The sequence below is a fragment of the Dermacentor variabilis genome, chromosome 8 (genome assembly GCF_050947875.1).
Source record: "Dermacentor variabilis isolate Ectoservices chromosome 8, ASM5094787v1, whole genome shotgun sequence".
NCBI classification, from domain to species: Eukaryota; Metazoa; Arthropoda; class Arachnida; order Ixodida; family Ixodidae; genus Dermacentor; species Dermacentor variabilis.
Genome location: NC_134575.1, coordinates 133,116,414 through 133,142,810, shown reverse-complemented (window position 1 = coordinate 133,142,810; position 26,397 = coordinate 133,116,414). Strand labels below are relative to the sequence as shown.

The 26,397-nt window shown below is 47.4% G+C and overlaps 1 protein-coding gene across 2 annotated transcripts in view; it reads right to left on the bottom strand.

Moving 5' to 3' along the window:
• Positions 1 to 24,784, bottom strand: part of LOC142591281 (uncharacterized) — a 99,943-nt gene extending 75,159 nt beyond the window's left edge. The window contains exons 1-2 of one of the 2 annotated variants that reach the window (XR_012830434.1): positions 24,647 to 24,784; positions 580 to 731 (exon numbers count right to left, since the gene is read on the bottom strand). Coding sequence is in view for 1 of the 2 variants with exons in the window: in XM_075703613.1 (XP_075559728.1) it covers positions 580 to 614 (35 nt within the window). In the remaining variant the exon portion in view is untranslated. Of the gene's footprint in view, positions 1 to 579; positions 732 to 21,980; positions 22,124 to 24,646 lie in introns of those variants that run through there. The other variant, XM_075703613.1, reaches the window with a different exon arrangement.
• Between the last annotated feature and the right edge of the window lie 1,613 nt (positions 24,785 to 26,397).

Sequence of the window (26,397 nt, the reverse complement as noted above, 5' to 3'; positions counted from 1 at the left end):
TTAACCAGTTGCCACGTTTCGCATGTATTAATGCGTCTGCAAGCGCCTCACTGGATCCGGCTTCAGTCATTCATTTATTGTCGTTGTTGCTACCTTTGACAATGACAGAAAAAATAGAATCGTTTTCGTGGCCGCTTACAACTACTTGACGAACCATGAATACCATTCATTTTTGTGGGCTTTGACGTACCAGCACCTTATCCCCTGCGTGTTCCTCGAAGTCATTTAGACTACAACACAACCGGTGTGACCTTTCTTGCACTGATAATTTCCCGAGTTACGAGGCGAGCCTAGACACACAGCCTAGTAAATGGGGATAGAAAATGGGAAAAACATGTTTATATTTGTTGTTACACCGGCAGTACAATTCCTGTGAATGAATTCGCGTGCACCAGGCCCATTGTAGTGTTTGTAACTAGAGGGTGTTTGTGGAGTAGTAGTTTTTAGTACCAAATGCATAGCAACACTTCGTTAAAGAGCACGGACCTAAGAATTTTAGTGTTTTTGTTACAATTTAACAATTCGCACCTGAAAGCTCGTACATATTGGAGCAGTAGGATAACACGGCAGATCACTTACGCTCCTTTGTAATACTTGTAGCCTTGTTGAAGCATGGCGTTGGTGGTACTTATAGATATTTTTTTGTTATAAATACATGTTGTTTCACTCCCACCCGCACGAAATCCGTAGCTTCTTTGAAAGACATAGATTTTATCATCGGTGCTGAAAAACTGAAAAAAAAACTTAATGTGAGCTAAAAACGAAACATCGCCCTTCAATATAAGTAAACGTAGCGAAAGCTTCAATGAAAACCAAAACTTGAGGTTCATTGACCAAAGCGAATCACTCTACGAAAATTGTGCTTCACAGTTTGTCAGAGAAAGATACTTTTATATCAGATGTGATACTCAGTCTTCATGTCAAAAGACCCTCCTTCACAACTGCCTGTTCAAGCTGGTATTCTCGAATATTGCACTTATCGGATTGATCACTAGGTTAAAAAAAAACTCAAGTTTTTTTTCAAATAATAAAATCTGCACGTCATCATCGTCATCTTCAGCCTATTTTGAAGTCCAGTGCAGGCTTAAGGCATTTCCCAGCTATCTCCAATTATCTATGTCTTGTGCTAGCCGATTTGAACTTGAACCTGCAAATTGCCTTATTTTATCACCCCGCACCTCCTAATTTTCTGTCGTCATTGACAGCGCTTCCCATCCCTTCATACCCACTCTCCAATTCTAACGGACCACCGGTTATCGGCCATACGCAGCACACGGTCTGCCCAGCTCCATTTATTTCTCTTACTATCAACTGGAACACCTGCAATCTCTGTTGGCTCTCTGATCCACAGCCCCCTTTTTCCGTCTCTTTGTTGGATTGTTGTCCACCAAAGCCGACCGAATTAGCAAAAATAAACAAATGCGCACGTGAATGTTGTCACACAAAAACTCACAGGCCTGCACGGCACACGCAGTACTGTCACATCTTAAGCTGAAGGAGCAGCTACATAAGAGCTGCCTTTTCAGCACCGCGCATTACAGGTCTTCGCGGCGAAGTATCTTCGAGTCATTTTCACCAGAACACTCTGAACTGTCCACCCGGCGTCGACAGCGACCTTCGGCTTGTCCTCCTCTCTGCACAACCATGTGCTAGGCTCAATGTTGCCTGGTTGCAGCCGCGCGCGTAGCACAACGAATTGATTCAATCAATCAATCAATCAATCAATGAATCAATCAATCAATCAATCAATCAACTTTATTTGCCAGAAAACAAAAAGCTGGAAGCAACTTGCATTGCAAAAGCTTCTACAGCTTAGTCCCCTGTGAGGAGGCGCCATAACGGGTACACAAGACTAAACACTGGTATCCCGACTAGGTGGAGCACATCTCACATGCATTGACCCCTGGCACGGTACGTGACTGTTCAAGATGATAATGATGGCATCCAATTCGAAACGGGATGGTGACAAATAGCCAATAAGCCTGCTACATCCAAGGCGAGCTAGGCGAAGCATGCAGCTTATATATGAAACTGCTATATGTTGGGGCACCTTGCGGAATATAACGGAACTGTAATGCAAAGTTTCTACGTATCGACGCTACGCGGCACGCACATCAGATGGTACAATACGATGGTAAGAATGATTATGCTGATTTGTCGGCATTTCTTTTGAAATGGGACAGTGAAAAACCCGCACCTAGCCTGCCTTAACTAATGGGCTATGTCATCCATATTTTTCATTACATCAATATTTATAGATATCCACAATCTTCCTTTCCTTCCTCAAGGCTTATCTATCTACCTTGCACAACAACCTATGCAGCTGCTACATGGTGTGCAACTTGTGTAATAATATGCAACTGCAATGCAAAGGGCGCAAGTATACACGTTACGCTGCGCGAATCTCATATTGCAATGCAAGTAGCACAATTCGATGCTAGTGATGATAATGATTTATTGTCATTCCCTTTGAATCGCGCCGGTGACAAAGTCAACTAGCAAGCTTCATTTATTCAGGTACACAATGTATATTTTTTGCATTCTTGTATACATCTCCTGAAACTTCTGTTTCTTCTTCAACTCTTAACTGCCTTGTACCGCAGCATGTGCATCGGCTACATGGTGTTCTACCTGGTGTTATAATATGCAGGTGCAATGCAAAATGGGCACGTGTCGAAAGTGGTGACGGCTACGCCTTTTCACCCTTTCACCTTCACCTAAGCGCTGGGAACCCAATGTTAAGCCCAGACTTGCGGTTGTAATACGTTGGAGAGAGTTTTGAGTTCGGGATAGCTATTCAAATCAATTACTAAATAAATAATTGCCCTACTAATAAAGGTTTTGATAAATTTTTGTTTCACTGTTTTCTTCGTACTAATCCTTATCCATGGCCAGAGATAAATGTAAAGAAGTTGTTTTCATTCTCTTGTTCTTATGCGTAAGCGTGTTCGGGCTTTTAGGTATAAATATAGGACTGAAGATGAGCATATTGTTACGCGAAGGACGAGTCAGTGAGACGAGGAACTATTTACAGGTTTTATTTACAAAAGCGGTTGCAGCGCTGACCAGTTAGATTCACCGCGTGAGCCCAGTTCGTTTTTCCTTCACTTTTCTCGAGTGATGGCGCCAACGCGCTTCGTTAAAGCAATCAAATGCCCCACGCTTCCAGCATAATCCCCCGGCGGCAGAAGCGACGTCCCGGAGCCTTAAAATGTCATCACTGGGAGGGGAAAACTGCTTCAGTCGTGTGACGTGCACGATATAACTAGACTGGGAAGCCGTAGGGGCGTCAGGGGCGATCTCCTAGGTGACGGGAGTCATGGCACGAAGCACTCTGTATGGGCTTCTGTAACGAGACAGCAGTTTTTCTGACAGGCCGACCTGATGCGACGGCGACCGTAGAGGCACCAAAGAACCAGGGGTGAAGTGCACGTCTTGGTGTCGCCGGTCGTACAAACGCCTTTGACTCTCTTGGGATTTCCGAAGGCGGTCACGGGCAATTAATTTCCATTGCGTAGACAGAGCGGGCAATGGTGTCAAGTGCATATTCACTTGCCGGTGCCGCGTGAGCAGGAAGGGTTGTCTCGAGGGGCAGTGCTGGTTCTCGGCAGAACAGAAGAAAAAAGGGGGAATAACCGGCTGTGTCGTGGCGCGAGGACTTATAAGCAAATGTGACAAAGGGTAGACCGAGGTCCCAGTCAGTGTAGTCTGAAGAGACATATTTCGGGAGCATGTCTGTGAGAGTGCGATTGAGACGCTCCGTGATACCATTTGGTTACGGCTGGTATGACGTGGATAGCTTGTGCCTCATGGCACAGGACTGCAGGATGTCCGCGATAACTTTTGGTAGGAATGTCCGGCCATGGTCTGTGAGAAGTTGTCGCCCGGAGCTCTATGTAAATAAATCATGTCGCGTAGAAGAAAATCGGCAACATCTGTGGCACAGCTTGTAGGAAGCGCTCGGGTGATGGTGTAGCGTGTGGCGTAATCCTTGGCCACAACGATCCACCTCTTCCCAGAGGTAGAAAGAGGGATAGGGTCAAGTAAATCCAAACGAACCTGAAAGAATGGTTCCTCGGGAATGTCCAGTGCTTGAAGGTACCCAGCAAGGAGCGTCGATGGTGTCTTGCGTCGCTGGCATTTTTCACACGCTGCGACGTATCTTCGAATGAAGCGAGCAAGCCCTGGCGAAAAGGAGCGTCGACAGATCCGGTCGTATGTACGCGACACACCCACGTGACTGGCAGTGGGGAGGTCGTGAAGTTCGTGGAGAACAGCTGACCGAAGGTGTTTAGGAATCACAAGAATTATTTGAGGGCCGTCGGGGTGAACGTTGTGGCGGTAGAGTACGCCATCTTGAAGTCTGAATAAGCGAAGGGAACTGTCGGCAAGTGACGATTCCAGGCGGTCAATGATTAACTGCACGGACGGGTCACGGTGCTGCTCGTCGGCGACATGGAGCAGTGGAAAAACTAAGAGAACACATGCGTCGGTGTGAGTATCAGACGTAGAGGCCGCTTCTTCGACTGTGTAGCGAGAGAGGCAAACAGCGTCCTGGTGTTGGCGTCCCGACTTTTAGGTAACGGTGTATAGTTATTCTTGTAGTCGGAAGGCCCAACTGCCGAGCCGGCCAGTAGGATCATTGAGTGACGGAAGTCAACAGAGCGCATGATGGTCTTTCATTCCTGAGAATGTCTTGCCATATAAATATGGGCGGAACTTTGAAACAGCCCAGACGAAAGCAAGACATTCGCTCTGGGCAACGGAATAGTTGCGCACTGCAGTTGTCAGGAGCCGGTTAGCGTAGGTCGTGTCCATGTTGGCGTTGCGATAAGACGGTGCCGATTTCATAACCACTGGCATCGGTTCAGACCTCTGGAGCTGCCCACGGGTCAAAGTGGCCCAAGACCGGTGGATTGGGGAGAATCGTGATTAGGCGTGAAAGTGCGGCAGCTTGAGGGGGGCCCCACCTAAAAGGCACGCCTTTCTTTAGATGTTCAGTGAGTGGTCAAGCGATTGCTGCGAAATCTTTCACGAACTGTGTGAAATAATAATAGAGCCCCACAAAACTCCGGACGTCTTTGACAGACTGAGGTACAGGAAAAGCCGTCGCTGCTCGAACCTTCTCCGGGTCGGGTTGTACGCCGGAAGCATCGACGAGATGGCTTAGCACTGTAATCTGTCGGCGCCCGAAGTGGCACTCCCATTAGTTTAATTGGAGCCCAGCCTTGCGGAAGACGTCAAGAATAGCTTCGATGCGCTCAAGGTGCCTCTCAAATGTAGGAGAAAACACAAGGACGTCATCGAGGTAAGAAAGAAAAGTTGACCATTTGAAACCTTGAAGGAGAGAGTCAATCATCCGTTGGAATGTAGTAGCGGCATTGCATAAACCGAAGGGCATAACCTTGATATGGTAGAGGCCATCTGGAGTGACGAAAGCGGCCTTTTCTCGGTCTTGCTAATCGATGGGAATCTGCCAATAACCAGATCGAAGGTCGATTGACGAAAAGTATTTGGTATCGTGAAGACAGTCAAGTGCGTCGTCTATTCGTGGTAAAGGGTAAACGTCCCTTTTAGGGATTCGGTTTAGTTGGCGGTAATCAACGAAGAAACACCACGTGCAACCTTTCTTTTTGACGAGCACGACTGGCGGCGCCCATGGACTCGACGAGCGCTGAACAATGCCCCTGGCGAGCACCTTGATTTCTTCCGGCTGACTAACTTGCCACTGTACCGTGGACATGCGATACGGTCGGTGGTGAATGGGACCAACATGGCCAGTGTTTATGCGATGCTTAACAAGTGACGTCTGACCAAGTGGTCGATTGGCAGTGTCAAAGATGTCGTGGTAGGAAAGCAAAAGCCGATATAGGGCGGCGGCTTGGTCAGGTGCGAAGTCCGGAGCGACCATGGGACGTAATGGGCAGTCGATTTCAAGGCATCCTGCGGGTAATCAGGAGGACCTGGAGACGCGCCAGCTGCGAAACAAAGACGTGGTCTTCTGTCACCGACGAGCGTGGCCACCGCTATGCCCTCAGGTAGCACTTGCTTCGTCAAGCCAAAATTGATAACGGGGAGACACATGCGATTAGCGGTAAGGGTTACTACGGACTGTGGCACAGAGATGTGCGCTCCAGGAGGGCATCACGAATAGGGGCGACGACATAGTCGCCATCAGGCACGGTTGCCGTTGAAGCCAATACGACGAACGTTAGGGCTTTTGGGGGTAAGCGAATAAACGCTGTAGTGCAAAGGGTGTTCTGTTGTTCGGCGCGAATGCCTGAAAGAAGAGGAAGCTCGAGGCACAGCGTACCGGTGGAACAGTCGATGATGGCACAATGTGTCGTCAGAGAGCCGAGCACGAAGATTAGGTCATGAGGGCAACTGGTCAGCACGGTGAACAGGACTGGGACTTGGCGGCCAGCAATTTGTATGCGAGCAGTGCACATACCACTGACGGCAACAGTGGCGACATTGGCGATACGTACGGCTCGAGTGATGGCAGGCGTAAGAACGTTTTTGAGGCGACGACATAGGTTAGCGCTTATTCTGGACACTTGGGTTCCAGTATCAATTAATGCCGTCAACGGAACACCATTTACGTCTAGTTTAATAGGGTTCGTGTTGAAGAGCGTCAACAGACGAGTTGGAGAGGTAGAACGTGATGCAGCACTACCTCCAAAAGCTGCATGACCTAGTTTTCCGTCCATGGGTTTGGCGAAGAAAAGCGGCGAGGTTTGGGCGACGGGGAGCGACGGCGTTGAGGCGACGGCGATCGCACGGAGGAGCGGCTGTCAGGGGCTTCAGAAGTACGGTACAGACGGCGAGGTGAATAACAACGCGTGTTATCGTATGGGCGAGGAGCAGGGAATAAGCTCCAGTACGGCGGCATCCAAGTGGTGCGGCAGTGCGGGGCTACATGACCAACGCGGTGGCAGCGGAAGCAGATCGGTTTGTCGTTTTGGGTTCGCCGTTCAGCAGGATTGCGTGGTGTGGGAGCGAAATAATAGTCACAACAGGTTGTGGACATGGGAATGGGTGCCGAATCAGGTCGGAAGACAGAGCAGGTGGTAGGGATGCCAAGGGTGGAAACGTCGTTATAGACCAGCAAATTGAAGTCGCCGTCCGCGATGTCTTTTAGGATATCGCCCACCTTGTCAACTTAGGTCATGCGCTCGTCGACTTTCTGGCAAAGCGCGAGGACTTCCTGTGTGCAGGAGACCTACGATTTGGTCGACGACGGGACACGGGTGGCAAGTTCTTTTCGCGCAGCCTGCTGGCGACCTGACGGGTTGCCAAATAGGTCCCAAAGCCTCTCTTTGAAAATTTCCCACCTGGAGAGCTCGACCTCGTGGGTGTGAAGCCAGGCACGCGGTGTCACGTCCAGATAAAAAATCGCATTGGCAAGCATGATCGTAGGGTCCCAGTGGTGGCTCTGGCTAACACGCTCATACATGCTGAACCAGTCGTCGACGTCAACGCATTTCGGGCGGAGAATGCTGGGACATTCTTCTCTTCTCTTCAAGGGTAGGGGAGACAGCACTGATCCCTGTGGCGTACTCTTACTCCCTAGCTCAATTGTGGGGGATTCCAGCGTTTGGAACTTCATGTAAGCTGTTCTTCCCGTCAGGAGGTCCCGAATATACCCATATGTCCTGCTTAATCATTAATCTTCTTCAGCCCTTCCAGGACCGCCTCATGCTTTACGTTGCCGAAAGCCTTCGTGAGGTCCTGCCCCAGAATTGCTTTTGCATCTTTAAACCTTGAGTCTGTTATATCAAGTTTGATTTCGAGCATAACGTCCTGCGTACACAAGTGAGGTCGGAACCCGACTATCTCATGTGGCCACAAATCGCCCTGCTCCATGAAGCGCATCAGTCTGGCCTCAATGAAGTGCTCCATCGTTTTCCGCACGCATGAAGTTAAGGAAATTGGCCGTAAGTTTGCCAATTGCGGAGGCTTTCCGGGTTTCGGTAATAAAGAAATGCTTGCCGTCTTCTACTGTTGTGGGAGCTCGCCTTTATCCCAATATTCCTGCATGTACTCCGTCAGATACCTAATGGAGTCATCGTCTAAGTTCCTGAGCATTTTGTTCGTTACCCCGTTAGGGTCCGGAACCGACTTCGTTTTAAATCTTACAACCTCTGCCCTCACTACCGCTTTTAGATGCGATACTCTTCACGGAAAATGGTTTCCATAACTCAAAATATTGCACCTACGAGTTGCTTCATGTAAATCAATTCACATGTTGATGTTGAGTGGCGACATCTTCAATAAATTTGTGCTTTCAGAGTACAGAAGGCAAAATCACGGTCATGAGTTTGTTAATCACAGTCACAAGCGCATATTTTGAAGGCAAGCACCACAACATTTCAACTGCAATTGGTTTGCCATCTACATGAAGTGCATTCCTGCAAGCTTCCGCCAAAGTGCTACTTCTGTGGGTAAACATCGCTTTTGTATCGCATTTCTTGGTTTCGAGATGTGTTCGTGAAGACAGGGAACAGCTAAGTCGCGGAATCGCGCCATGACCAAGCGTCCAGGTTTCCAACGAGCAATTAGTATGTATTTGTTCTCAAGAATTAAAATATAGATCGTCATACACACACCTCGGACTTGCCTGTGGGACATTCTTTCTTTCGGCGCAAAATGCGTTTGTACACTTAAAGCTCTCCCGTCGTCGCGGGGAAAAATAATGATCACCAGCATCACGTTTCATCTGGCCGACGAAGCAGCCGTAGGTGAAGCAGAACTGCAGAGGAAACTTCTTCCTGCTATGAGGCGCGGAAACGCTCCGGCGCGAAACTTTTTCCCAGGAGAAACCGGCGCACATCACACGACGCCTACAACGTGACCACAGTAACGACAGACGAAGCAGCATCGCCGAAATCAAAACAAAAATGAAAGCACCAGAAAAACCATAATTGCTACAAGTGACGAAAGACGCGATCGCCGCGCCACTAGTTCGCTTGGCCACCACTTCTGCCACTTCCCGAGCGGAGCTACGAAAGCAGGCCTAAGAACGTTGCTTGCGACGGCGTGGTAGCTCAGGCTGTTCACTGATTCCGACTGGCACTCTCCTTGGAGCATGTGAACAACGTTGTCACTCAGTGCCGACATCAGAAATGCACGCCCCTTTCCTTGAACTTTGATGCCGTGCTTCTCGAAAAAGGCCTCCAAACGGACACGGTAAATGCTCCAGCTACTGCTCCTGTCGTCGGACTTCGCTGGCCTGGTTGTCTTCGTGTCGCTATCGCGCCCTCCTCACTACTGAAGTAATGCCGCCTAGCCAGCAGGTAGGGGCGGAACCAAAGAACGTTTATTTCTCGGTGCTACAGCATTTTTAAGTCAAGAGAAATGGTCACACGACCAGCCACGATAAGTGGTATTGCGACACGTGCAAGGCGTCATGCACTAAGCGCGCTTGATTACTAAGCGCGCTTGATAACACTACAGATCCGTGTGCGATGCGAACGTGAAAGAATTTATGATTCATTGAAGAGTTAGAGCCCAGTAGGTTTTCACCCTGTACTGCGTAATAAATTGCACTATACACGAATCATATTTCAGCAAATACGCCTGAAGTTTGCTTTGAATAAAGTAAATGCAATAATTGCCGTGGACCATACCTCGAAATTTTTGAAACCATACCTTTGAGCAGAATGGCTAACTAAAATCTCCTGATATAGTAATTAACAAGTGAATATTTACACTGGACTAAGTACTGTCTTACCGCTAGTTCGAAACCGTTGATCCCAATGCCCAACCCCCGTGTTTGCCATGTTGCACGCGGCAGTGACGGTGATGGCGCCGAGCGACGGCTGCGAGCGACCACACCGCCACGGCGCGACCAGATTGGTCGTTGTAAATTCTGGATCGCTGGGTTCTACAAATACATAATCCGCTCGGCACACACGAAATCAGCTGTCATCCTCAAAATAAAAAGAGAAACGTGTTTTACGTGAAAATAAAAGAAGCTTGAATGCTAGTGCTAGGTGTCAAAGCTGATAAATTTCCATGCATTCAACTAATGAGCAAGGTATTCTGAATAATAAAACGTCATAAAGGCAGAAGAGGCCGCTTTAGGCCTTGGGATAGCGTAATGGAACATCTTTGCACCAACCAAGAGACGGTTAAAAGCGATTTAGTCCATCCATGAAGACATACCTTTTCTGACTTCTTTACCATTTTTACCAACGGCCAGTTACCTGTTCTCGCCGAAAGAATGCTAAGGAATTGGTTAGGAGAAGGCTTAGAGTGAACTGTCGTTTTCACAGAAGTGGACGCATGTGTATATTCCTCATTATGCTATGCAGGCCAAACAAACTCTTGAATTCACGGATGGCAAAATCGGATAACATTTCTCACAAGCGTTTGTAGTCTAAAAGCCATTGACTCACATAAAAACCAATACGGACAACTATGAACAGTAACTACTCAACTTTGGAAGCAACCTTCGCGGACCCATTGCTTCGGATGTAAGTGCGAACAGCAGTGCGAAGACATCACAGAACAAGGATGAAAGCAGCAGCTATACATGCAGCTGTGCTGTCGAGCGGGCAGTTTCGTTTTGCTTTGCCTCATAAAAGATCGCGGACAGTGCTTTCCTACAAATCGATAGAGATTGCTTGACATTTATAACCTCCCAGGTTGATAATAAACCAATACGATGCAAACTTTAGTTACGTTTCTACATCTTTGAAATGCTATAAACCTCTCCTAGAATGATGTTGAAGGCCTGCACTAGAATCAATCATCTCTACGTGCCATTGAACGCTAATTACTCTAATTTTCTGTATTACTTCATTCATGAATGAAGTGAATCATTTTCAACTGTGTGTATCTCACTACATTTTTAAATAACTGAAGAATATCATAGGTGCATTTTGTCTCCTTGGCAACTTCCAATATTCTAGTGAGTGTTTCAGAAATGCTGTCTAGCGTAAACGTTAGAAAATGTTTGGCAGCCACAGCGGCCAAGCAGATACGCCATTGCGCCGCTATGCACGAGGTCGGGGGCTCAATTTTCGCGCGAGAACGCTCGTGTACGTAGATTTAGGTGCATAATAATGAACCTCAGGGAATGATAATTGTAGCGAGCTTCCGTCACTTAGCCGTACCTCGCCGTGGAGCTCTTTGCTCCCTCCTCGTCCTTGGAACAGAGGTGACTGCCCGACTGTGGCGCCAGCACTGCCACTCGGCATACCCGCTTTTAAATTTGAATAAAGCCAGTCGATCCTACATTCTCAGCATATCAAAGCATGTATTGCTTGCCTCCGCTAAACCTAGCTCCCAAGAAGTGGTGACCCAGGACATTTAGGTTTTTTTTTTCAAACACTCGCCATGGATGTCGCTGCTCCTAGTCCTCCTGACAGAGACGACTCCACGATTACGCCTGCTGTCGTCGCCATGGAGCTACAGCTTTCCCGCTTTTGGACCAAGAATCTTTGAGTTTGGTTTACGCAACTAGAGGCCCGTTTTAAACTCCGGCGCATCACATCACCCACAGCAAAGTGCCTGCACGTCCTCGCCACCCTACCGTCCCACGTCGCCGATGCCGCTGACGTCGGGATAGCTGGTGCGCCTTCGGCCACAGCATACGACGACCTGAAAAGCACGGTCCTGCAGCTCGAGCCTTCGCAGCAGAGCAGGCTTTAATAAGTCCTCTCCAAGGAACTCGACAACCAACGACCGTCAGAACTCCTGCACGGGTTCCATCAGTTACTGGGTTAGCACACTGCGAGCGATAGCCAGCTTTAAATTTTGCGTGAGCTGTTCCTGCAGCGCCTCCCACAGTCTGCAGGCATCGCACTGGCGGGTTCCGACGATACGAGTCTCGATCGGCTAGCTGTACTCGCGGACCACATATGCGACTGCTCGTCTCTGGCACAGCTTCCAATCGCCCCTGCGAGAATCTTATAGTCAGGAGACCGACTCTGGCGCCTGAAGGAAACAGTCGACCGCCTTAACTGTGCATTGGAGAAGCTAATGTATGGAGGCAACATTCACGAGCACCTTCCGTGCTCTAGGCGCTCTAGTGCACCTAGAGCCTCGCTGCGGCAGTTGTGCTGGTACCACGGTCCCTTTCGCGAACAAGCAAACCACTGCACCCAGCCCTGTTCGTGGAAGGCAAACGCACGTGCCAGTCACTAACGGCCAGTCGCTAAGCCGCCTATTCTTCGTAGTGGGCCGCACCACCAGCACGCGATTCTTCTCGTCGACACCGGATACGCGTTGTCTTTCGTTCCCTTCTCGGCCGCACTTCGCGAACGTGGCAAGTCCACACCAATGTTCCACACACTTAATACTGCCATCGCTTCGTATGGGCTCCGGTCAATAACGCTAGACATCGGACTCCGTCACTTGCACAGATGGGTGTTTGTTATCGCCGACGCCAGATTTGCCGTACTGGCAGCGGACTTCCTCAGCCGTGCCAACTAAGATGTGGGTGTTCGCCACCGGCGCCTAAAGGATAACGTGACATCTCTCCATGTACATGGCCGGCAGTTGAAGCTCAGCTCATCTGGCATCCGTACGTTTCGGCTGGTCACAACCTACGACAGGATACTTGGTGAGTACCAGCAACTCACAAAGCCTGGAAGGACACGCTGTCCGTGAAACACACCGTCACGCGTCATATCACCACCGCCGTCCCACCAGTCGCCACCCGCCCGCCGAAGCTCGTTGTACGGAGGTTACAAGTTGCCCTCCGTGAGTTGGAACACGTGCTTCAGCTCGGCGTTATTCATCCTTCCTCCAGCAATTGGTCTTCACCTCTCCATCAAGTTCCAAAGCAGGGCTGTGACGACTGGCGGCCTTGTAGTGGTTACAGAGCTTTGAATGCCGTCACTACTCCGGGTCTTCATCACCTTGTCCACATACATGACTTAGCGCCGTCTCTAAAGAGCCAAAATATACAGGAAGATCGATTTGATGAGCGCGTACCACCAGATTCGTGTCGAACCGAGAGTTACATGGGACGTCGTGCTTGATATACTGATCGTGGTTTTGCGTGTAAAATTCCTGAAATAACTAAAAAACAATGTGGCTAATTCGGCATGTTGATATGTATGTTAAAAGGCAGCTGCGCATACGACACGGACGGAGACGAGACGACCGCGATTGTCCTTGTCGTATCGCCTCCTTCAGCGTGTTTTTGCACTGCCGCCTTTAGAATAAAAATCATTTTCATGAGGCCCCACATTCTGGTGTCCAACCTTCGGACAAGAGAGCGGCCAAATTCATATTTCTGCAGCTAAGCTCGTGTTTATAGAGTTATTTTATCAGTAAATAGATGGTCGTGCAAATTCCTGACTTTGCAGTTACCATCTAGACAGGAAAATGAAGCAATAGGGTGCTATGGAAGGCACGAAGGTAAAATTGTGAGCGCATATTACGGATATATTACGTTCGGAAGAATAATGGTAAATTTCAGTGGTTGATCCGGTCTGATGAAGACACGCCACCCGAACGTTTGATCTCTTTCCAAAGCAGTGAGAGGGAAGGAAGCGAGGGGAGATCCCAACTCCTGCTGATTCCCAATTGAACACCGTTGCATCACATAGCTCCAGAGCACGCGAGGGGGAGCAGTCTCCCTCACACCAACATCATTCAAACCCTTCGTGAGCTACGTGTCACCGGCCGCCTCTTTGACTATGTCGCGCCATTCCTCAGCGACCGCAAGCTCACTGTGCCAGTTGGGGACGCGCTCAGTGCCCCTCGCAGCGTGACCTCCGGGGTTCCCCAAGGCAGCGTGATCATCCCATTTCTTTTTACCTTGGCTCTGGCAAGGCTGCCTGACTACAATCCGAAGATGACAGCCCACGAAGTCCGTGTGGCGATCTACGCCGATGACGTTGCACTGTTCTCGTGCGGACCCATGGACCTCCGCTTTCAAGTGCGAGAATCCCTGCAGTCGGCGATCAGCGCCGTTGATGAATACCTCGCCAGCATAGGGCTCGAGCTCTCAGCCTCAAAAACTAAGGCGCCGTTAGTACACCCCCGTGCTCGTGCGCGCTTGGAGGTGCCTTGTCTCACGTTACGCGGAAGCTTCCTCCCGTGGCAGAGAAAAGTGCGCTATCTCGGACTCGGCATCGACTGCCTGGTCAACTTTAACGCCGCCGTCTCCCAGCTCTGCAAGAATACTAAGAATGTGGCCGGAGGCCCATGTCGCCGCTCGCCCGTGGTCGTGGTTGTACAGCGCAACTTGCGCTTCGAGTTTGCAACTCGGTCGCAACATTACGAGCACTCTATCCGCTTCCCCTCACCAACGCCAGAGCCGCCAGCTGGAAAGCCAACGATATGGAGCACAGCGCCGTAATCCGCCAACTCTACGGGCTTCCTCCCAGTTCGCAAGTGGGAGCAACTTTCGCCGAAGCGGGAGACTCGCCGCCCTCACTATGCGCGCGTAAGCAAGCGCTGCACCACATCGAGCGCGTCCTACGTTCGCCACAGGGCCAGCGCCTCGTTTGCCGCCTCCACACCCTCGAGGACTCGGGTATAGGCCAGCGTGCCCCAAGTTAAGCGTATTTATCGCGTCGCTGCCGCAACTTCTCCCTCTGCCGCTCTCGCCGCACGAATCCGCGCTACTCGACGTCACCACCACTGTGCCAGGTGTCAAGTCAAAGCGCCGAACAGCTGTATGTGCCATGCAGCAGGAGACGGCTGCACTTCTCTACGAGCGCCGAGGGGACCGGCTGCTCTTTTACACCGACGGCTCTGAGTCGAGGGATGGCTCCGGTGCAGCTGCATGCACGGCGCCCGACATTTCCGATACGCAACAGTGCAGCCTCCGGTTTGCTTCGTCGTCGACGGTGTCCGAGCTCGATGCGATTGGCCTTGCGGCTGACCTACTTCTACAGCAGAGCAGTGCAGCTTGCGCTGCGATATTATCTGACTCGCAGGCGGCACTGTGCATGCTTGCGAAGGACTATGTCGGTCTTCCGCTTGTGCAGCGGGTCGGTTCGAAACTCCGCTCTCTCCTCGGTGTGGGCTGCGATTTGGCCTTGCACTGGATCCCGGCGCATATCGGCTTACTGGGCAACGAGGCGGACGACGCCCTCGCTAAGGAGGTTCACTCCGATCGCTTCCCCATCGCTACTCCGTTCACCCCTTTCGACATGGCCAAGACGACAATTCTGCACCCCCTCCGCGTGCAGCACCCCAACCCGCGCGTTGTGGCAGGTACGCCCCCTCGCCTCCTCCCCGGCGCCGGACTCTCTCGCGAGCACCGCTGGTTCCTCCGTCGCCCGCGTGTTGGATGCAACATGACGGCCGCCAGACTACACGGGCAGCAGGGAAAAGGCAGACCCGTGTGCAGCACCTTCCCCGATGTGGAGACGATCGGGCACCTCCTACTTCACTGTCATGCTTCACCTCCTACTTAGCTGCACTGCTTTCAGTGTGGAGCACGTGGACTTGTGTTCATCGTATCGGTGTTTTGGACTGCCTTGCGACACGACCAACGCGCCGATTTTTTCTGTAGCCCACTCGTCTATCGTCAAGAGTGCGCTTGCGGCACACTACTTGACTTTTGCAGTGCGACGCAACTAAGAGCGCGGCTCTGAGCCCCGCATTCGCTTCTTATGTTGTTTTGTTTGCCTCGGTGTCCTTTCCTCTGTCTTCATCCTTTTCTCCCCATACCCCTTTCCCCGTGCAGTGCTGTTGAGGTGTCCTCCTGTGAGAGACAGGTACGGCACTGCAGTTATCTCTTCCATTGTCTCTAAAGTTACTTCACAGACACACGAGGGGGAGAAGGACTAAACTCTTAATAAAACCCTCGAATTTCGGATAGTGGGAGGTGTACTCCGTCCAAAACCCCAGCGGATCTTGCTGCCGTCATTTTCTGTTCTCCCAGCCAGAAAGTGGTGCTCAGGGCCAAAGCTTTACAAAATATGGTGCTCTCGGATAGGTGGCCTACAGTGGCCGCCGCGTGCAAGATATTGCTACTCCGCAACTGCAATTTGACAGCACTATTCTAAGGCAGTTGTCACTGCTTGCCTCACTAATTGAAAGAATAACGGCAGGTGCTGATAACGTTACCGCTCTGCCATCAACTACTTGAAGCATACAAAATGCGATAGCATGAAGTTGAACCACAGTAATGAAACCACCTAAACGGCAGATGCGACTCCTCCACAAGCGCGGTGAAGAAAAAAGCATAAAGCTCAAGTACTCGAAATCGGCCGCATCACGTACTTTCTCCGACGTCGTTGGTTGGACATGTTTTATCCTCCCGAGTCAACGTTTGTCAGCCTAAAAAAAATTGCGAGTGCATACGGATCGCTGTTGCACTAATATAGCAATTTTATGGACACTACAGGCTAATTTCCGTATTCATCGACGTCGTCAGCGTCGTCATGACGTTCCGTATAAAGTCTCAGTGCGATATTATTGCGGCCGCGTGCCGTTTGCTGTAGGTGCGAGCGAAAGCTTTCGAGGGTGAGCCGAGAAAAATGGTGGCTTGATGCAGCCTTCTCTTGTCGCGCTCGCAAGGGAGGAAGGTGTGGCGGAAGGGTACGAGCCGTCTTCGCACGCTAGCAAAGGGGGCGCGTGGAGATGTGGGTGCGCTAGGAGAAGGGGAGGTCGGGGCAGGTCTCCACGCATATCCTCTTCCAATCCAGCTGCGCCGTCTGAGTGCTGCCGCGCACGTCCTGTCTTGGAGGCAATCTGCGCAGGGATAGAAGTTTGTGCCGCCAAATATAGCTTAGAGCTTCGTGTGTGCTGTGCTCTCGCGCGCCTAGTTTTCGTCGAAGCAAGAAGCAGCAGGAAATAGGATTCGCCTGCTGCTGCTTCCCCTGTTTACCACGTCAGCGTTCTGACAGCAAGAGCCCGTGGTCATGGAGCGAGATGTATTCGTGCTTGCCTGTGCACACATGACAATGTGCTTGTTAATTTGTTAATTATTATGCGTGTTAATTAGTTTTTGATTTGTATGGTTTCCCTCTGCTAGTGTTCGCTATTTTATTGACTGTGGACACAACAGCCTATTCGTCATTGTCGCAGGGCACAATGTAGCCATGACAAATAATAAAAAGGTCAATGTCAAACTATTTTTTTTTGCCTTACTTGTCGCGTCTATGAAGTTTTTGTAGACAACAAATTATACTTTTGAAAGTTGCAGATAAGAAACTATCAGTAGTACTTCGGAAAAAAAGCAAGCCATTCTACTGAACACATTAGGCCAGCGTGCTTTATAAAGCACACTAGCGTTCATTTTCGCCTAAAGCTATAAAGATGCCTTCAGTTTCAGCTTTCGTTTATTCTTAATTCAAAAAAACAATGAGTAAATAAGAAACAGTATGCAGACGAGGGTCCCAAAGTCAATGACTGCAATGGGGCGCTCGGTTCCAAAAAGAAATAGATGTGTACAAAACGTGGGTTAAAGCGGCAACGATTTAAAAAAAGCTACAAGGAAACCAAGTGAATGCGCGTAATGCAATACATTGGTCAGAAAGAACAAACTAAGAAGTACATATATCATAAAGCATAATTATACAGAGAACACGTTATAGGACATGAAACTATTCACCAAAATAAATAAAACATTGTAATTATGATGCAATACATTCAAAGATAACGTTAGGTTAAGTGAATGGGATACGTCATTCTATGTTTTAATGCTGAAAATGAGCATGTTATTTTTCTATAGTTTGTGTTACATTTAGGTAATAACAAGTTGTAATTATGCGCAAACCTAGTGTGGTTGGTATTAGTGAGTAATTTGTAGTCCACAAATTCGTAATGAAGCTGCTTCTTAAGTAATTTAAAAAAAGACAATCTTAGAGGATACTTAAACAAGCCAGATACCCGTAGTATAAAGTTTGCCTGGAGTAGCGAGAGAGCATTTGAGTAAAAGGAACTGTTGGTGATCATGCGAATAGCCTGGTTCTGTATGTGTTGAATAGCCGAGAGGTGGCAGTTTTACATCTTTCCTCAGGAAGCAATACCACAGGTGATATGAGTATGAATGATCGGAAAGTATAAAGATAATAATGCGCGTTCTGAAAAGAATGCACGTGATTTTATGTGAGCTCTTATGACAACGACGTTTTCCGTTTAACAAACGCAATATGATAAGTAAATTTCAAGTGAGAATCTAATTTTGTGCCAAGGAACAACACACAGCCCTCTGCAGTAATAAAGCAGCTATCGAGAGTTATTTGGGGGATACACGGAACGATCCTCTGCGTTGTTTTAAATAACATAAACTGAATTTTTAGAGGCTTTGAAATTGAATGATTTAACTGACACCATTCAACAACTTTCGCTAGTTCATTGTTCAGTTTAAAAAGAAAGGTTGTTAAAGAGTTGTGAGACATGGACATAGTGGTATCATCAGCATATAAAATAGCATTAGAAAGACCAAGAATATCAGGTAACTCGCTAATGTAAAAGCAAAACAACGAGGGTTCCAGTATTGAGCCCTGTGGGACCCCTTGATTAATAACTTTCGACTCGGAAAAAGCGCCCCGTCCACAGACTGTCTGTTCACGGCCATGAAAGGAATCTTTAAGAAAAGTTAAAGCTGGACTTGCTATACCTAAACATTCTAGTTTGGCAAATAAAAGGGCATGATTGACAGTGTCAAAAGCTTTAGTAAAATCTAAAAATACTGAGCCAGAACATTTACCAGTGTCAATAGAACACCTTATGTAATCGGTTAATGTAATAGAAGCTAAGCTGGTCGAACCGCCAGGATGGAAACCAAATTGGCATGATTTCAACAACTTAAACTTTGTTAGGTACCTGTTTGTACATTTAAGAAATAATTTCTCGATAAATTTACTGATGGAGGACAAAACAGAGATTGGGCGATAATCAGACACCAGGCATTTATCACCATTTCTAAAGACAGGAATTACCTTTGCTTTCTTAAGCGAACTAGGAAAGACGCCGCATTAAACAAATTTGTTAGTTATGCTGCTTAGTGTTTCCGCAATGCAAGGGGCAACAAGTTTTAAGTGATAGGCAGAGACATTATCTAGACCTGGAGAAGTATTTTTAGACTTAATATAGCAGAACAGACCTCATCGGCTGTGACGGGAAAATAATGTATGATTGCAGCGGTTACATGGATAGGAAGAGGCTATCGGGCAATTACTGTACATTTCAAAGAAGTACTCGCGAAATAAGTTGGCTGTACAAGGCGATTCAGTGTAAGTTTTATGTTTAAAAGTTGTGTTATCAATGCTTCTACTAGCCTGGGGTGCATTCAAAAAGTCGCTAAAGTGTTGCCACTGTTTCTTAGGATAATTTTTAACCTTGCAGAACTCTTTCTCCTAGTAAAGCCGTTTTGATTTTTTGAGTAGGTTGTTCAACATGGCACTGTATTTTTATACGGATGTGCTAGATTTACATTGAACGGCCGTTTTTTAGTCTTCCTCTAAAGATTAACTTTTTTACGCATGCTGGTTTACAAACTCTTTCTTATTCAAGGATTACGTGTAAGTTAAAGCTTTTTTGGCATTTGACAGTTCTAGTGCTAGCGAACGCCGCTTCCAAAAATAATGAGCGGACTTTTTCGATTGCCTTTTCAGGATCGCATAGAGTTCTAATTGATGAGCAGTTGGTACCATTTATTGTATTAACAAAGTTATCGCGGTCGAACCTGGAAGTGAAATAACTAGAGTCATAGCAAGGTTTTTCTGTAATAAAGCTAACGAAAATGGGAAGATGATCTGTGATAGATATGTCAATGACACCCGCACATGGAGACGGTGTGGTACTGCTCAAGGCATGATCAAGAAGAGTATTAGTTCCAGAAGCGGAAAATATAGCAGGAGAAGTAATTAAAGACTCAAGCCCGAATCCAACAAAACAATCGCTGTATGATATTACTAAACCATTATCAGTATCCATAAAATTGATTTTAATGTCACCACCTATTAAAACTTGCTTATTTTCAGCTGAAACATTAGGAAGAATTTGGAAAGGTTGTGCAAAGAATCAGGAATAGATGAAGATGGGGAGAAACAAATGGAACCAATGATTGGACAATTGCGATTACTAGAAGGCGACAGGTTAGTTTCGGTCCACACTGATTGACAGTTAGATACGTTTCAACACAGGTCAAGCCTACGTTCGTACTTGATTTTCCATGTTAGAAAGGTAGCCGAATCTCCATGCCGATCCGAATTGTGGCGACAGTATTCGGAATGGAACGACAGAGAACCATATAAATTATCATCAGAAGAGTCAAGCCAAGTTTCGGCAATGCACATAAATGAAAAGGAACGACGAAGTGAATCAATAAAGGCAGGAATGCTATGTTGGTTTTTGCATAAATTTCGCGCATTAATGTGTAGTAATGAGCAGTTAGAACCAGCGAGCAACGATTTTGTTTCTGCCGTTGAGAGCAATGTCATAGAGGAATGTTGTCAAGAACAAATTATGAAAATGACAAACGTTGAGATAGGTATCTACATGAACATGCGCCGATCTGTCTCAGCACTTATTCTGAAGACCCTGCTGTCATCAGTTTTGCGGCATTGACATGGCAATTATCGGTCCAAAGGTGACGGCATTTTTTTTCTTTATTAAGGGCGAGTGCTTTGCTAAATAGTCGTTTGTTTTCAATGGTCAGGTGTTCACTGACGCAAATAGCGCTGCCCAAACTACCTGTCACACTTATCAGAGACGTACGCAAATGTGCTTTCCGAAGCAATTCATTTTTCTTGTCACACGAGCAAAAACGGGTGATGATGCTCTTTTCTGGTGCCTTTCTGGCGGCACAGTGAACTGCGTCGATGTCTGTCGATGAAATGGGGCATTTAACAACTTCTGCAATTGTTTTGAAAATGACAGCGCAGTCTCCGCCCTGTGTGAAGGGGCTGCCTTTGATTTCAATATTAGTTAGCCGGCTGTATTGTTGTCATTGCTGCAATCCTCCTGGCGAGCGCTTTGTTTTCGGCCCTCAAATCTTTGCTTGAATTTAGCAATTCATCGAGAGTTGTCCGCACGTGATCGTACAGGTCACTCATGTGACGCAGAGTGTCAGCCAGAGATGTAAAGTTAGCAAGACCCTGGTCATCAAGCGGTTTTGCAATTTCAGAATCAAGTTCTTCAACAAGGTTAACAAGTTGATTATTAAGCAGTGATTCAAGTTGCTCAATTTTTTTAGCCAGTTCAGCATTCGAAGGAATGTTATATAGCACAGGCAATGAACAAGAAACACTAGTGAGCAGCAGCCGCAGGTAGAAGCACAAAATGGGAAGATATAACGTTAAAAAAACAAACTGCAGTGGAAACGCAGATATTCAAAAGATGTCTTAATTCCTGCAACTGCTGCTCAGAAGTGGACCGAGTGCCTCAGTGGTTCCTTTAAATACCCCTTCCACGCCAGGCAGCGCTGGCGCAGCGGTGCTCAGGGGGAGGCGCAATGAGGCAGCATGGAAAGACAGGAGAGCCGCAGTCGAAGACACCCATTGATCCTTTTTGTCAGCCTGAGGCCATGTAACGCAGGCGCAGTGGCTCCAATGGGCAAGCTCAGTTAGGCAGCACGTGCAAACAGGAGTACAGCTGGACGCGGAAGAAGGCTGCGCAAGATGGTGACAGCAGGAACCACGTAGTCGTTAGCATTAGTAGGAGCTATAGATGTAGGGGCCAAGTAACACGCACACAAGAGCTGTAGGAACGCTGACGATCAAATCGTCAGCACTAATGAGTTGATGCATGTCCCGCCAAGAGTTCATCATAAACATGTAAAACTCAGGTGCCAAGACTCAATATAAGGTCTGATAATAAGCCGAGCATTTTCTGCTATATTGATTACTTTATTTCAATGCACCGATGAATGGATCCAGGACATAGCAATGTGGCAAAGCAGTTTAGCAGCGACGTCGTCATCTTGGTGCCACTCCTTTAGCAAAATGGCGTACTGAGCAAACCAACATCTGTCTGCCTAACTATTTGCAAATAATGATGGCAGTATTGTTTGAAAAGTACCCTGGGCGCCAATGAGTTAAATGTAGTTTACTTACGTCCACCAATCCTTGCAGCGTCGGCCTGCCAATGTAATCAAAACTGCAGCTAGCAAAAGTCCGAGGATAGAAATGAGGACAATAATGTTCATTTGGATTTCGTTAAGGCGGCCCGCTTGGAGAAGCATATGTGTGCTTCCAAATGCTCAACCGTAAGGGCGACTAATGATAAAATGACGAGCACCGAATTATGTTCAGAGCAACTGAACACTAGCAAATCTCTTTATTGGGTAAAGTACAGCGCTCATAATTGCAGCGAGATTGTGAAAGGTCGGCGCGAATTTTAGTTATGTGGTAATGCATGCGTTATTGCCTATACCGACCTACACTGCCTGTTTTAAACACTAGCGCCTGACGCAAACGCGGCACCGGAAGCCGCTGACAGATGAATAAGTGACATTTATATCTATCCGGAAGCACAAGCAAAGTTTCATACTGCTAACGCCGAAGGAACAGCCAGCGAAATCGGTGCGGCGCAGCAAGCCACTGTTTCGGCAGGAACATAGTAAACTTCGGCCTAAGCTTCATAAGACATAAAAATCGCATCCACATCCTACTGAATTCATTGCGCCTTGTCTAAATGGTCAGATCACTGCTTTGCTGTGTGTGCGCTGGAAGGTATCAATATAAATTGTAATCCAAGGACAATGATACGCACCTTCAATCGCTGTAATAAATCAGTAATGCTGTCATTTTCTAATCGTTCTTTGTTGATCGCCAATCTCGGAAAAGCCATATCCTGTCATTTACATGTTTTCGGTTCAGTAACGCGCTTTGGTACAATATCAGTGCATCATTCGTTCCCTGCGTAATCACTCCTCAATGTGTCAATTACGCTCGATTTGGTTGCACCTGGCTGCGAGTAAAATCACTTATGGTTTGGCAGTAGCTTACAGGAAATACGTATTATCATTCCTCGCTCGTTGACATTGAAGCTCGTGACCAAAACTGCAGCTTCTAACATATTTATGTCACATATATTACGCCTTCATTGATAAGTACGCTACTAATGAGTGCACTTATATTTAGTACGTAACCGCGAGCCTCTCTGAATTTATATGATTGGTGCTGTACGTATGTGGAGACCGGAAAAATAATCTATTTACGAACACGATGTCGACATAATTTGCAATGATATTTGGATATCATATTTGTCCGGAAGCTTTCCTCATCAAGAATAATTGCAAACTTGTTTCATTGCAAAGCAGCGTCTGTTCTTTTAGATGAAGCTTCTAGATCTTATTCTGAGGTTGCGGCACAAAGCAATAAAAAGAAAAAGAAAACATGGGGTGACAGCAACTACATAGAGACGACGTTAAAAGAAGGCCGTTAACAAGTGGTGCGCATTTTTCCATGCTACTTGATTGTGAGTACAAGACAATGCGAGTGTAGCAACTTTAATATAAAGATTCAGGTGTGAATGCTAGAGATGTCGCTCCAGTAACAATTGGAGGTAGCCGTGTTCAAGTATGGAGGGGAACAACATATTTACCTGGTAAAAAAAAACTGTGGGGCTTAGGGTCCTCAAACTTCGTAGTGAGTTATGACGTACACTATAGTGGTGATGATTAGGATACCTTTAGAACGTGGCGTCTTTTTTAACATCTACCGAAATCAAAGTACATGAGTGTTTTTCCATTGCACTACTATTGGAACGCGGCAGTTGCGGCTGCCAACGAAACCCCTGTAGATGCAACGTGGTGTGCCTTGAGGCAAGCAAAGGCTTGGCCCGGTGCAAGCGCCACCTGTTCATGCTGTGCAAACTATCCGGCGAAAAGGCTCATGGGGAGGCGCACTGAGGCAGCACGTGCAGGTCTTACAGCCGCCATCGAAGAGTCCCGTTGATCCTTTTTGTCAACCTGAAGCAAGGCAACGCAGGCGCAGTGGCTCCTACGGTGACGCGCTGTTAGGCAGCATGTGCAAACATGGGTGTAGCTGCACGTGGAAAAATGCTGCGCAAGACGGTCACACAGGAACTACGTAGTCGTAAGCACCCTTTCAAGCCAGGCAGCGCCGGCGCAGGGGTGTTCAGGGGGAGGCGCAATGAGGAAGCATGCGCAGGCAGGAGAGCCGCCATCGAAAGCCCCGTCGATCCTTTTTGTCACCCTGAGGCTATGCAACGCAGGCGCAGTGGCTCCTATGGGGAAGCGCAGTAGGCAGCACGTGCAAACAGGGGTGCAACTGCACGCGGAAGAAGGCTGCGCAAGATGGTGACAGCAGGAACTACGTAGTCGCTAGCGTTAGTAGGAGCTCTAGAAGTAGGGGCCAAGCAACAGGCACACAAGAGCCGTACGAACGCTGAAAATCAAATCAACAGCGTTAATAAGTTAATACATTTCCCGCCAAGAGTTCATCAATAGTTGCACTCTTTTCTGAAAAAAAACAAGTAAAATTAAGGTTCGAAGACTAAGTATAATGTCCGAGAAAAAGCCCAGCTTTTTCTGCTATATTGATGACTTCTTTTTAAATGGGTCGATGAATGGATCCAGGACATAGCAACGTGACAAAGCAGTTTAGCAGCGACGTCGTCATCTTGGTGCCACTCCTTTAGCAAAATGGCGTACTGAGCAAACCAACATCTGTCTGCCTAACTATCTGCAAATTATGATGGCAGTATAGTTTGAAAAGTACCCTGGGCGCCAATGAGTTAAATGTAGTTTACTTACGTCCACCAATCCTTGCAGCGTCGGCCTGCCAACGTAATCAAAACTGCAGCTAGCAAGTCCGAGGATAGAAATGAGGACAATGATGTTCATTTGGATTTCGTCAAGGCGGCCAGCTTGGAGAAGCATATGTGTGCTTCCAAATGCTCAACCGTAAGGGCGACTAATGATAAAATGTCGAGCACCGAATTATGTTCAGAGGAACTGAACACTAGCAAATCTCTTTATTGGGTAAAGTACAGCGCTCAAAATTGCAGCGAGATTGTGAAAGGTCGGCGCGAAATTTTAGTTAAGTGGTAATGCATGCGTCATTGCCTATATCGACCTGCACTGCCTGTTTTAAACACTAGAGCCTGACGCAAACGCGGCACCGGAAGCCGCTGACATATGAGTAAGTGACATTTATATCTATCCGGAAGCACTAGCAAAGTTTCATACTGCTAACGCCGAAGGAACAGCCAGCGAGATCGGTGCGGCGCAGCAAGCCACTGTTTCGGCAGGAACGTAGTAAACTTCGGCCTAAGCTTCATAAGACATAAAAATCGCATCCACATCCTACTGAATTCATTGCGCCTTGTCTAAATGCTAAGATCATTGCTGTGCTGTGCGTGAATGGAAGATATCAATAGAAATTGTATTGCAAGGACAGTGATACGCACCTTGAATCGCTGTAATAAATCAGTAATGCGGTCATTTGCTCATCGTTGTTTCTTTATCGCCAATTTCGGAAAAGCCATAGGATGTGGTTTTCATGTTTTTGGTTCCGTAACGTACTTTGGTACAATATCAGTGCATCATTCGTTCCCTGCGCAATCACTCCTCAATGTGTCAATTAGGTTCCATTTGTTTGCGGCGGGCTGTGAGTAAAAAACACTAATGGTTTGGAAGTAGCTTACAAGAAATACTTATTATAATTCCTCGCTCGTTGACATTTAGGCTCGTCACCAAAACTGCAGCTTGTAACAGATTTATATAACATATGTAACGCCTTCATTAATAAGTACGCTACTAACAAGTGCACTTACGTTTAGTACGTAACCGCGAGCCTTCCTGAATATAAATAATTGGTGCTCTATGTATGTGGAGACCAGAAAAATTATTTTTATTCAAGTACGAGTGCCTACTGAATTTGCAGTGTCATCAGTACGTCCTATTTGTCCGGAACCTTTCCTCATCAAGAATAATTGCAAACATGTTCTATCGCAAAGAAGCGTCTTTTCTTTTAGGTGACGCTTCTATATCTTATTCTCAGGTCGCGGCACAAAGAAAAAAGAAACAAAAAGAAAACATGGGGTGACAGCAAATACACAGAGGCGGCGTTAAAAGGAGGCCGTTAACGATTGGTGCGAATTTTTGATGCTTCTTGATTGTGAGCATAAAACACTGCGAACTAACGAGCTTTTAGCATAAAGATTCAATTCTGAGTGCCAGAGTTGCCTTCCAGTAACAACTGGAGGCAGCCGTCTTCAAATATGAAGGTGAACAGTATATTTATCTGGTAAAATAAAAAAGTGGGGCTTAGGGTCCTAAAACTTCATAGTGAGTTATGGAGGACACTCTAGTGTTGATGATTAGGATACCTTTAGAAGATGGCGTCTCTTTTAACAAGCACGCGAATAAAAGTACAGGAGCGTTTTTCCATTCCACTACTACTGGAACGGGCCCGTTGCGGATGGGAACCAAACCACTGTAGACGCAACATGGTGTGCCTTAAGGCAAGAAAAGGCTTGCCCCGTTGCAAGCACCACCTGTTT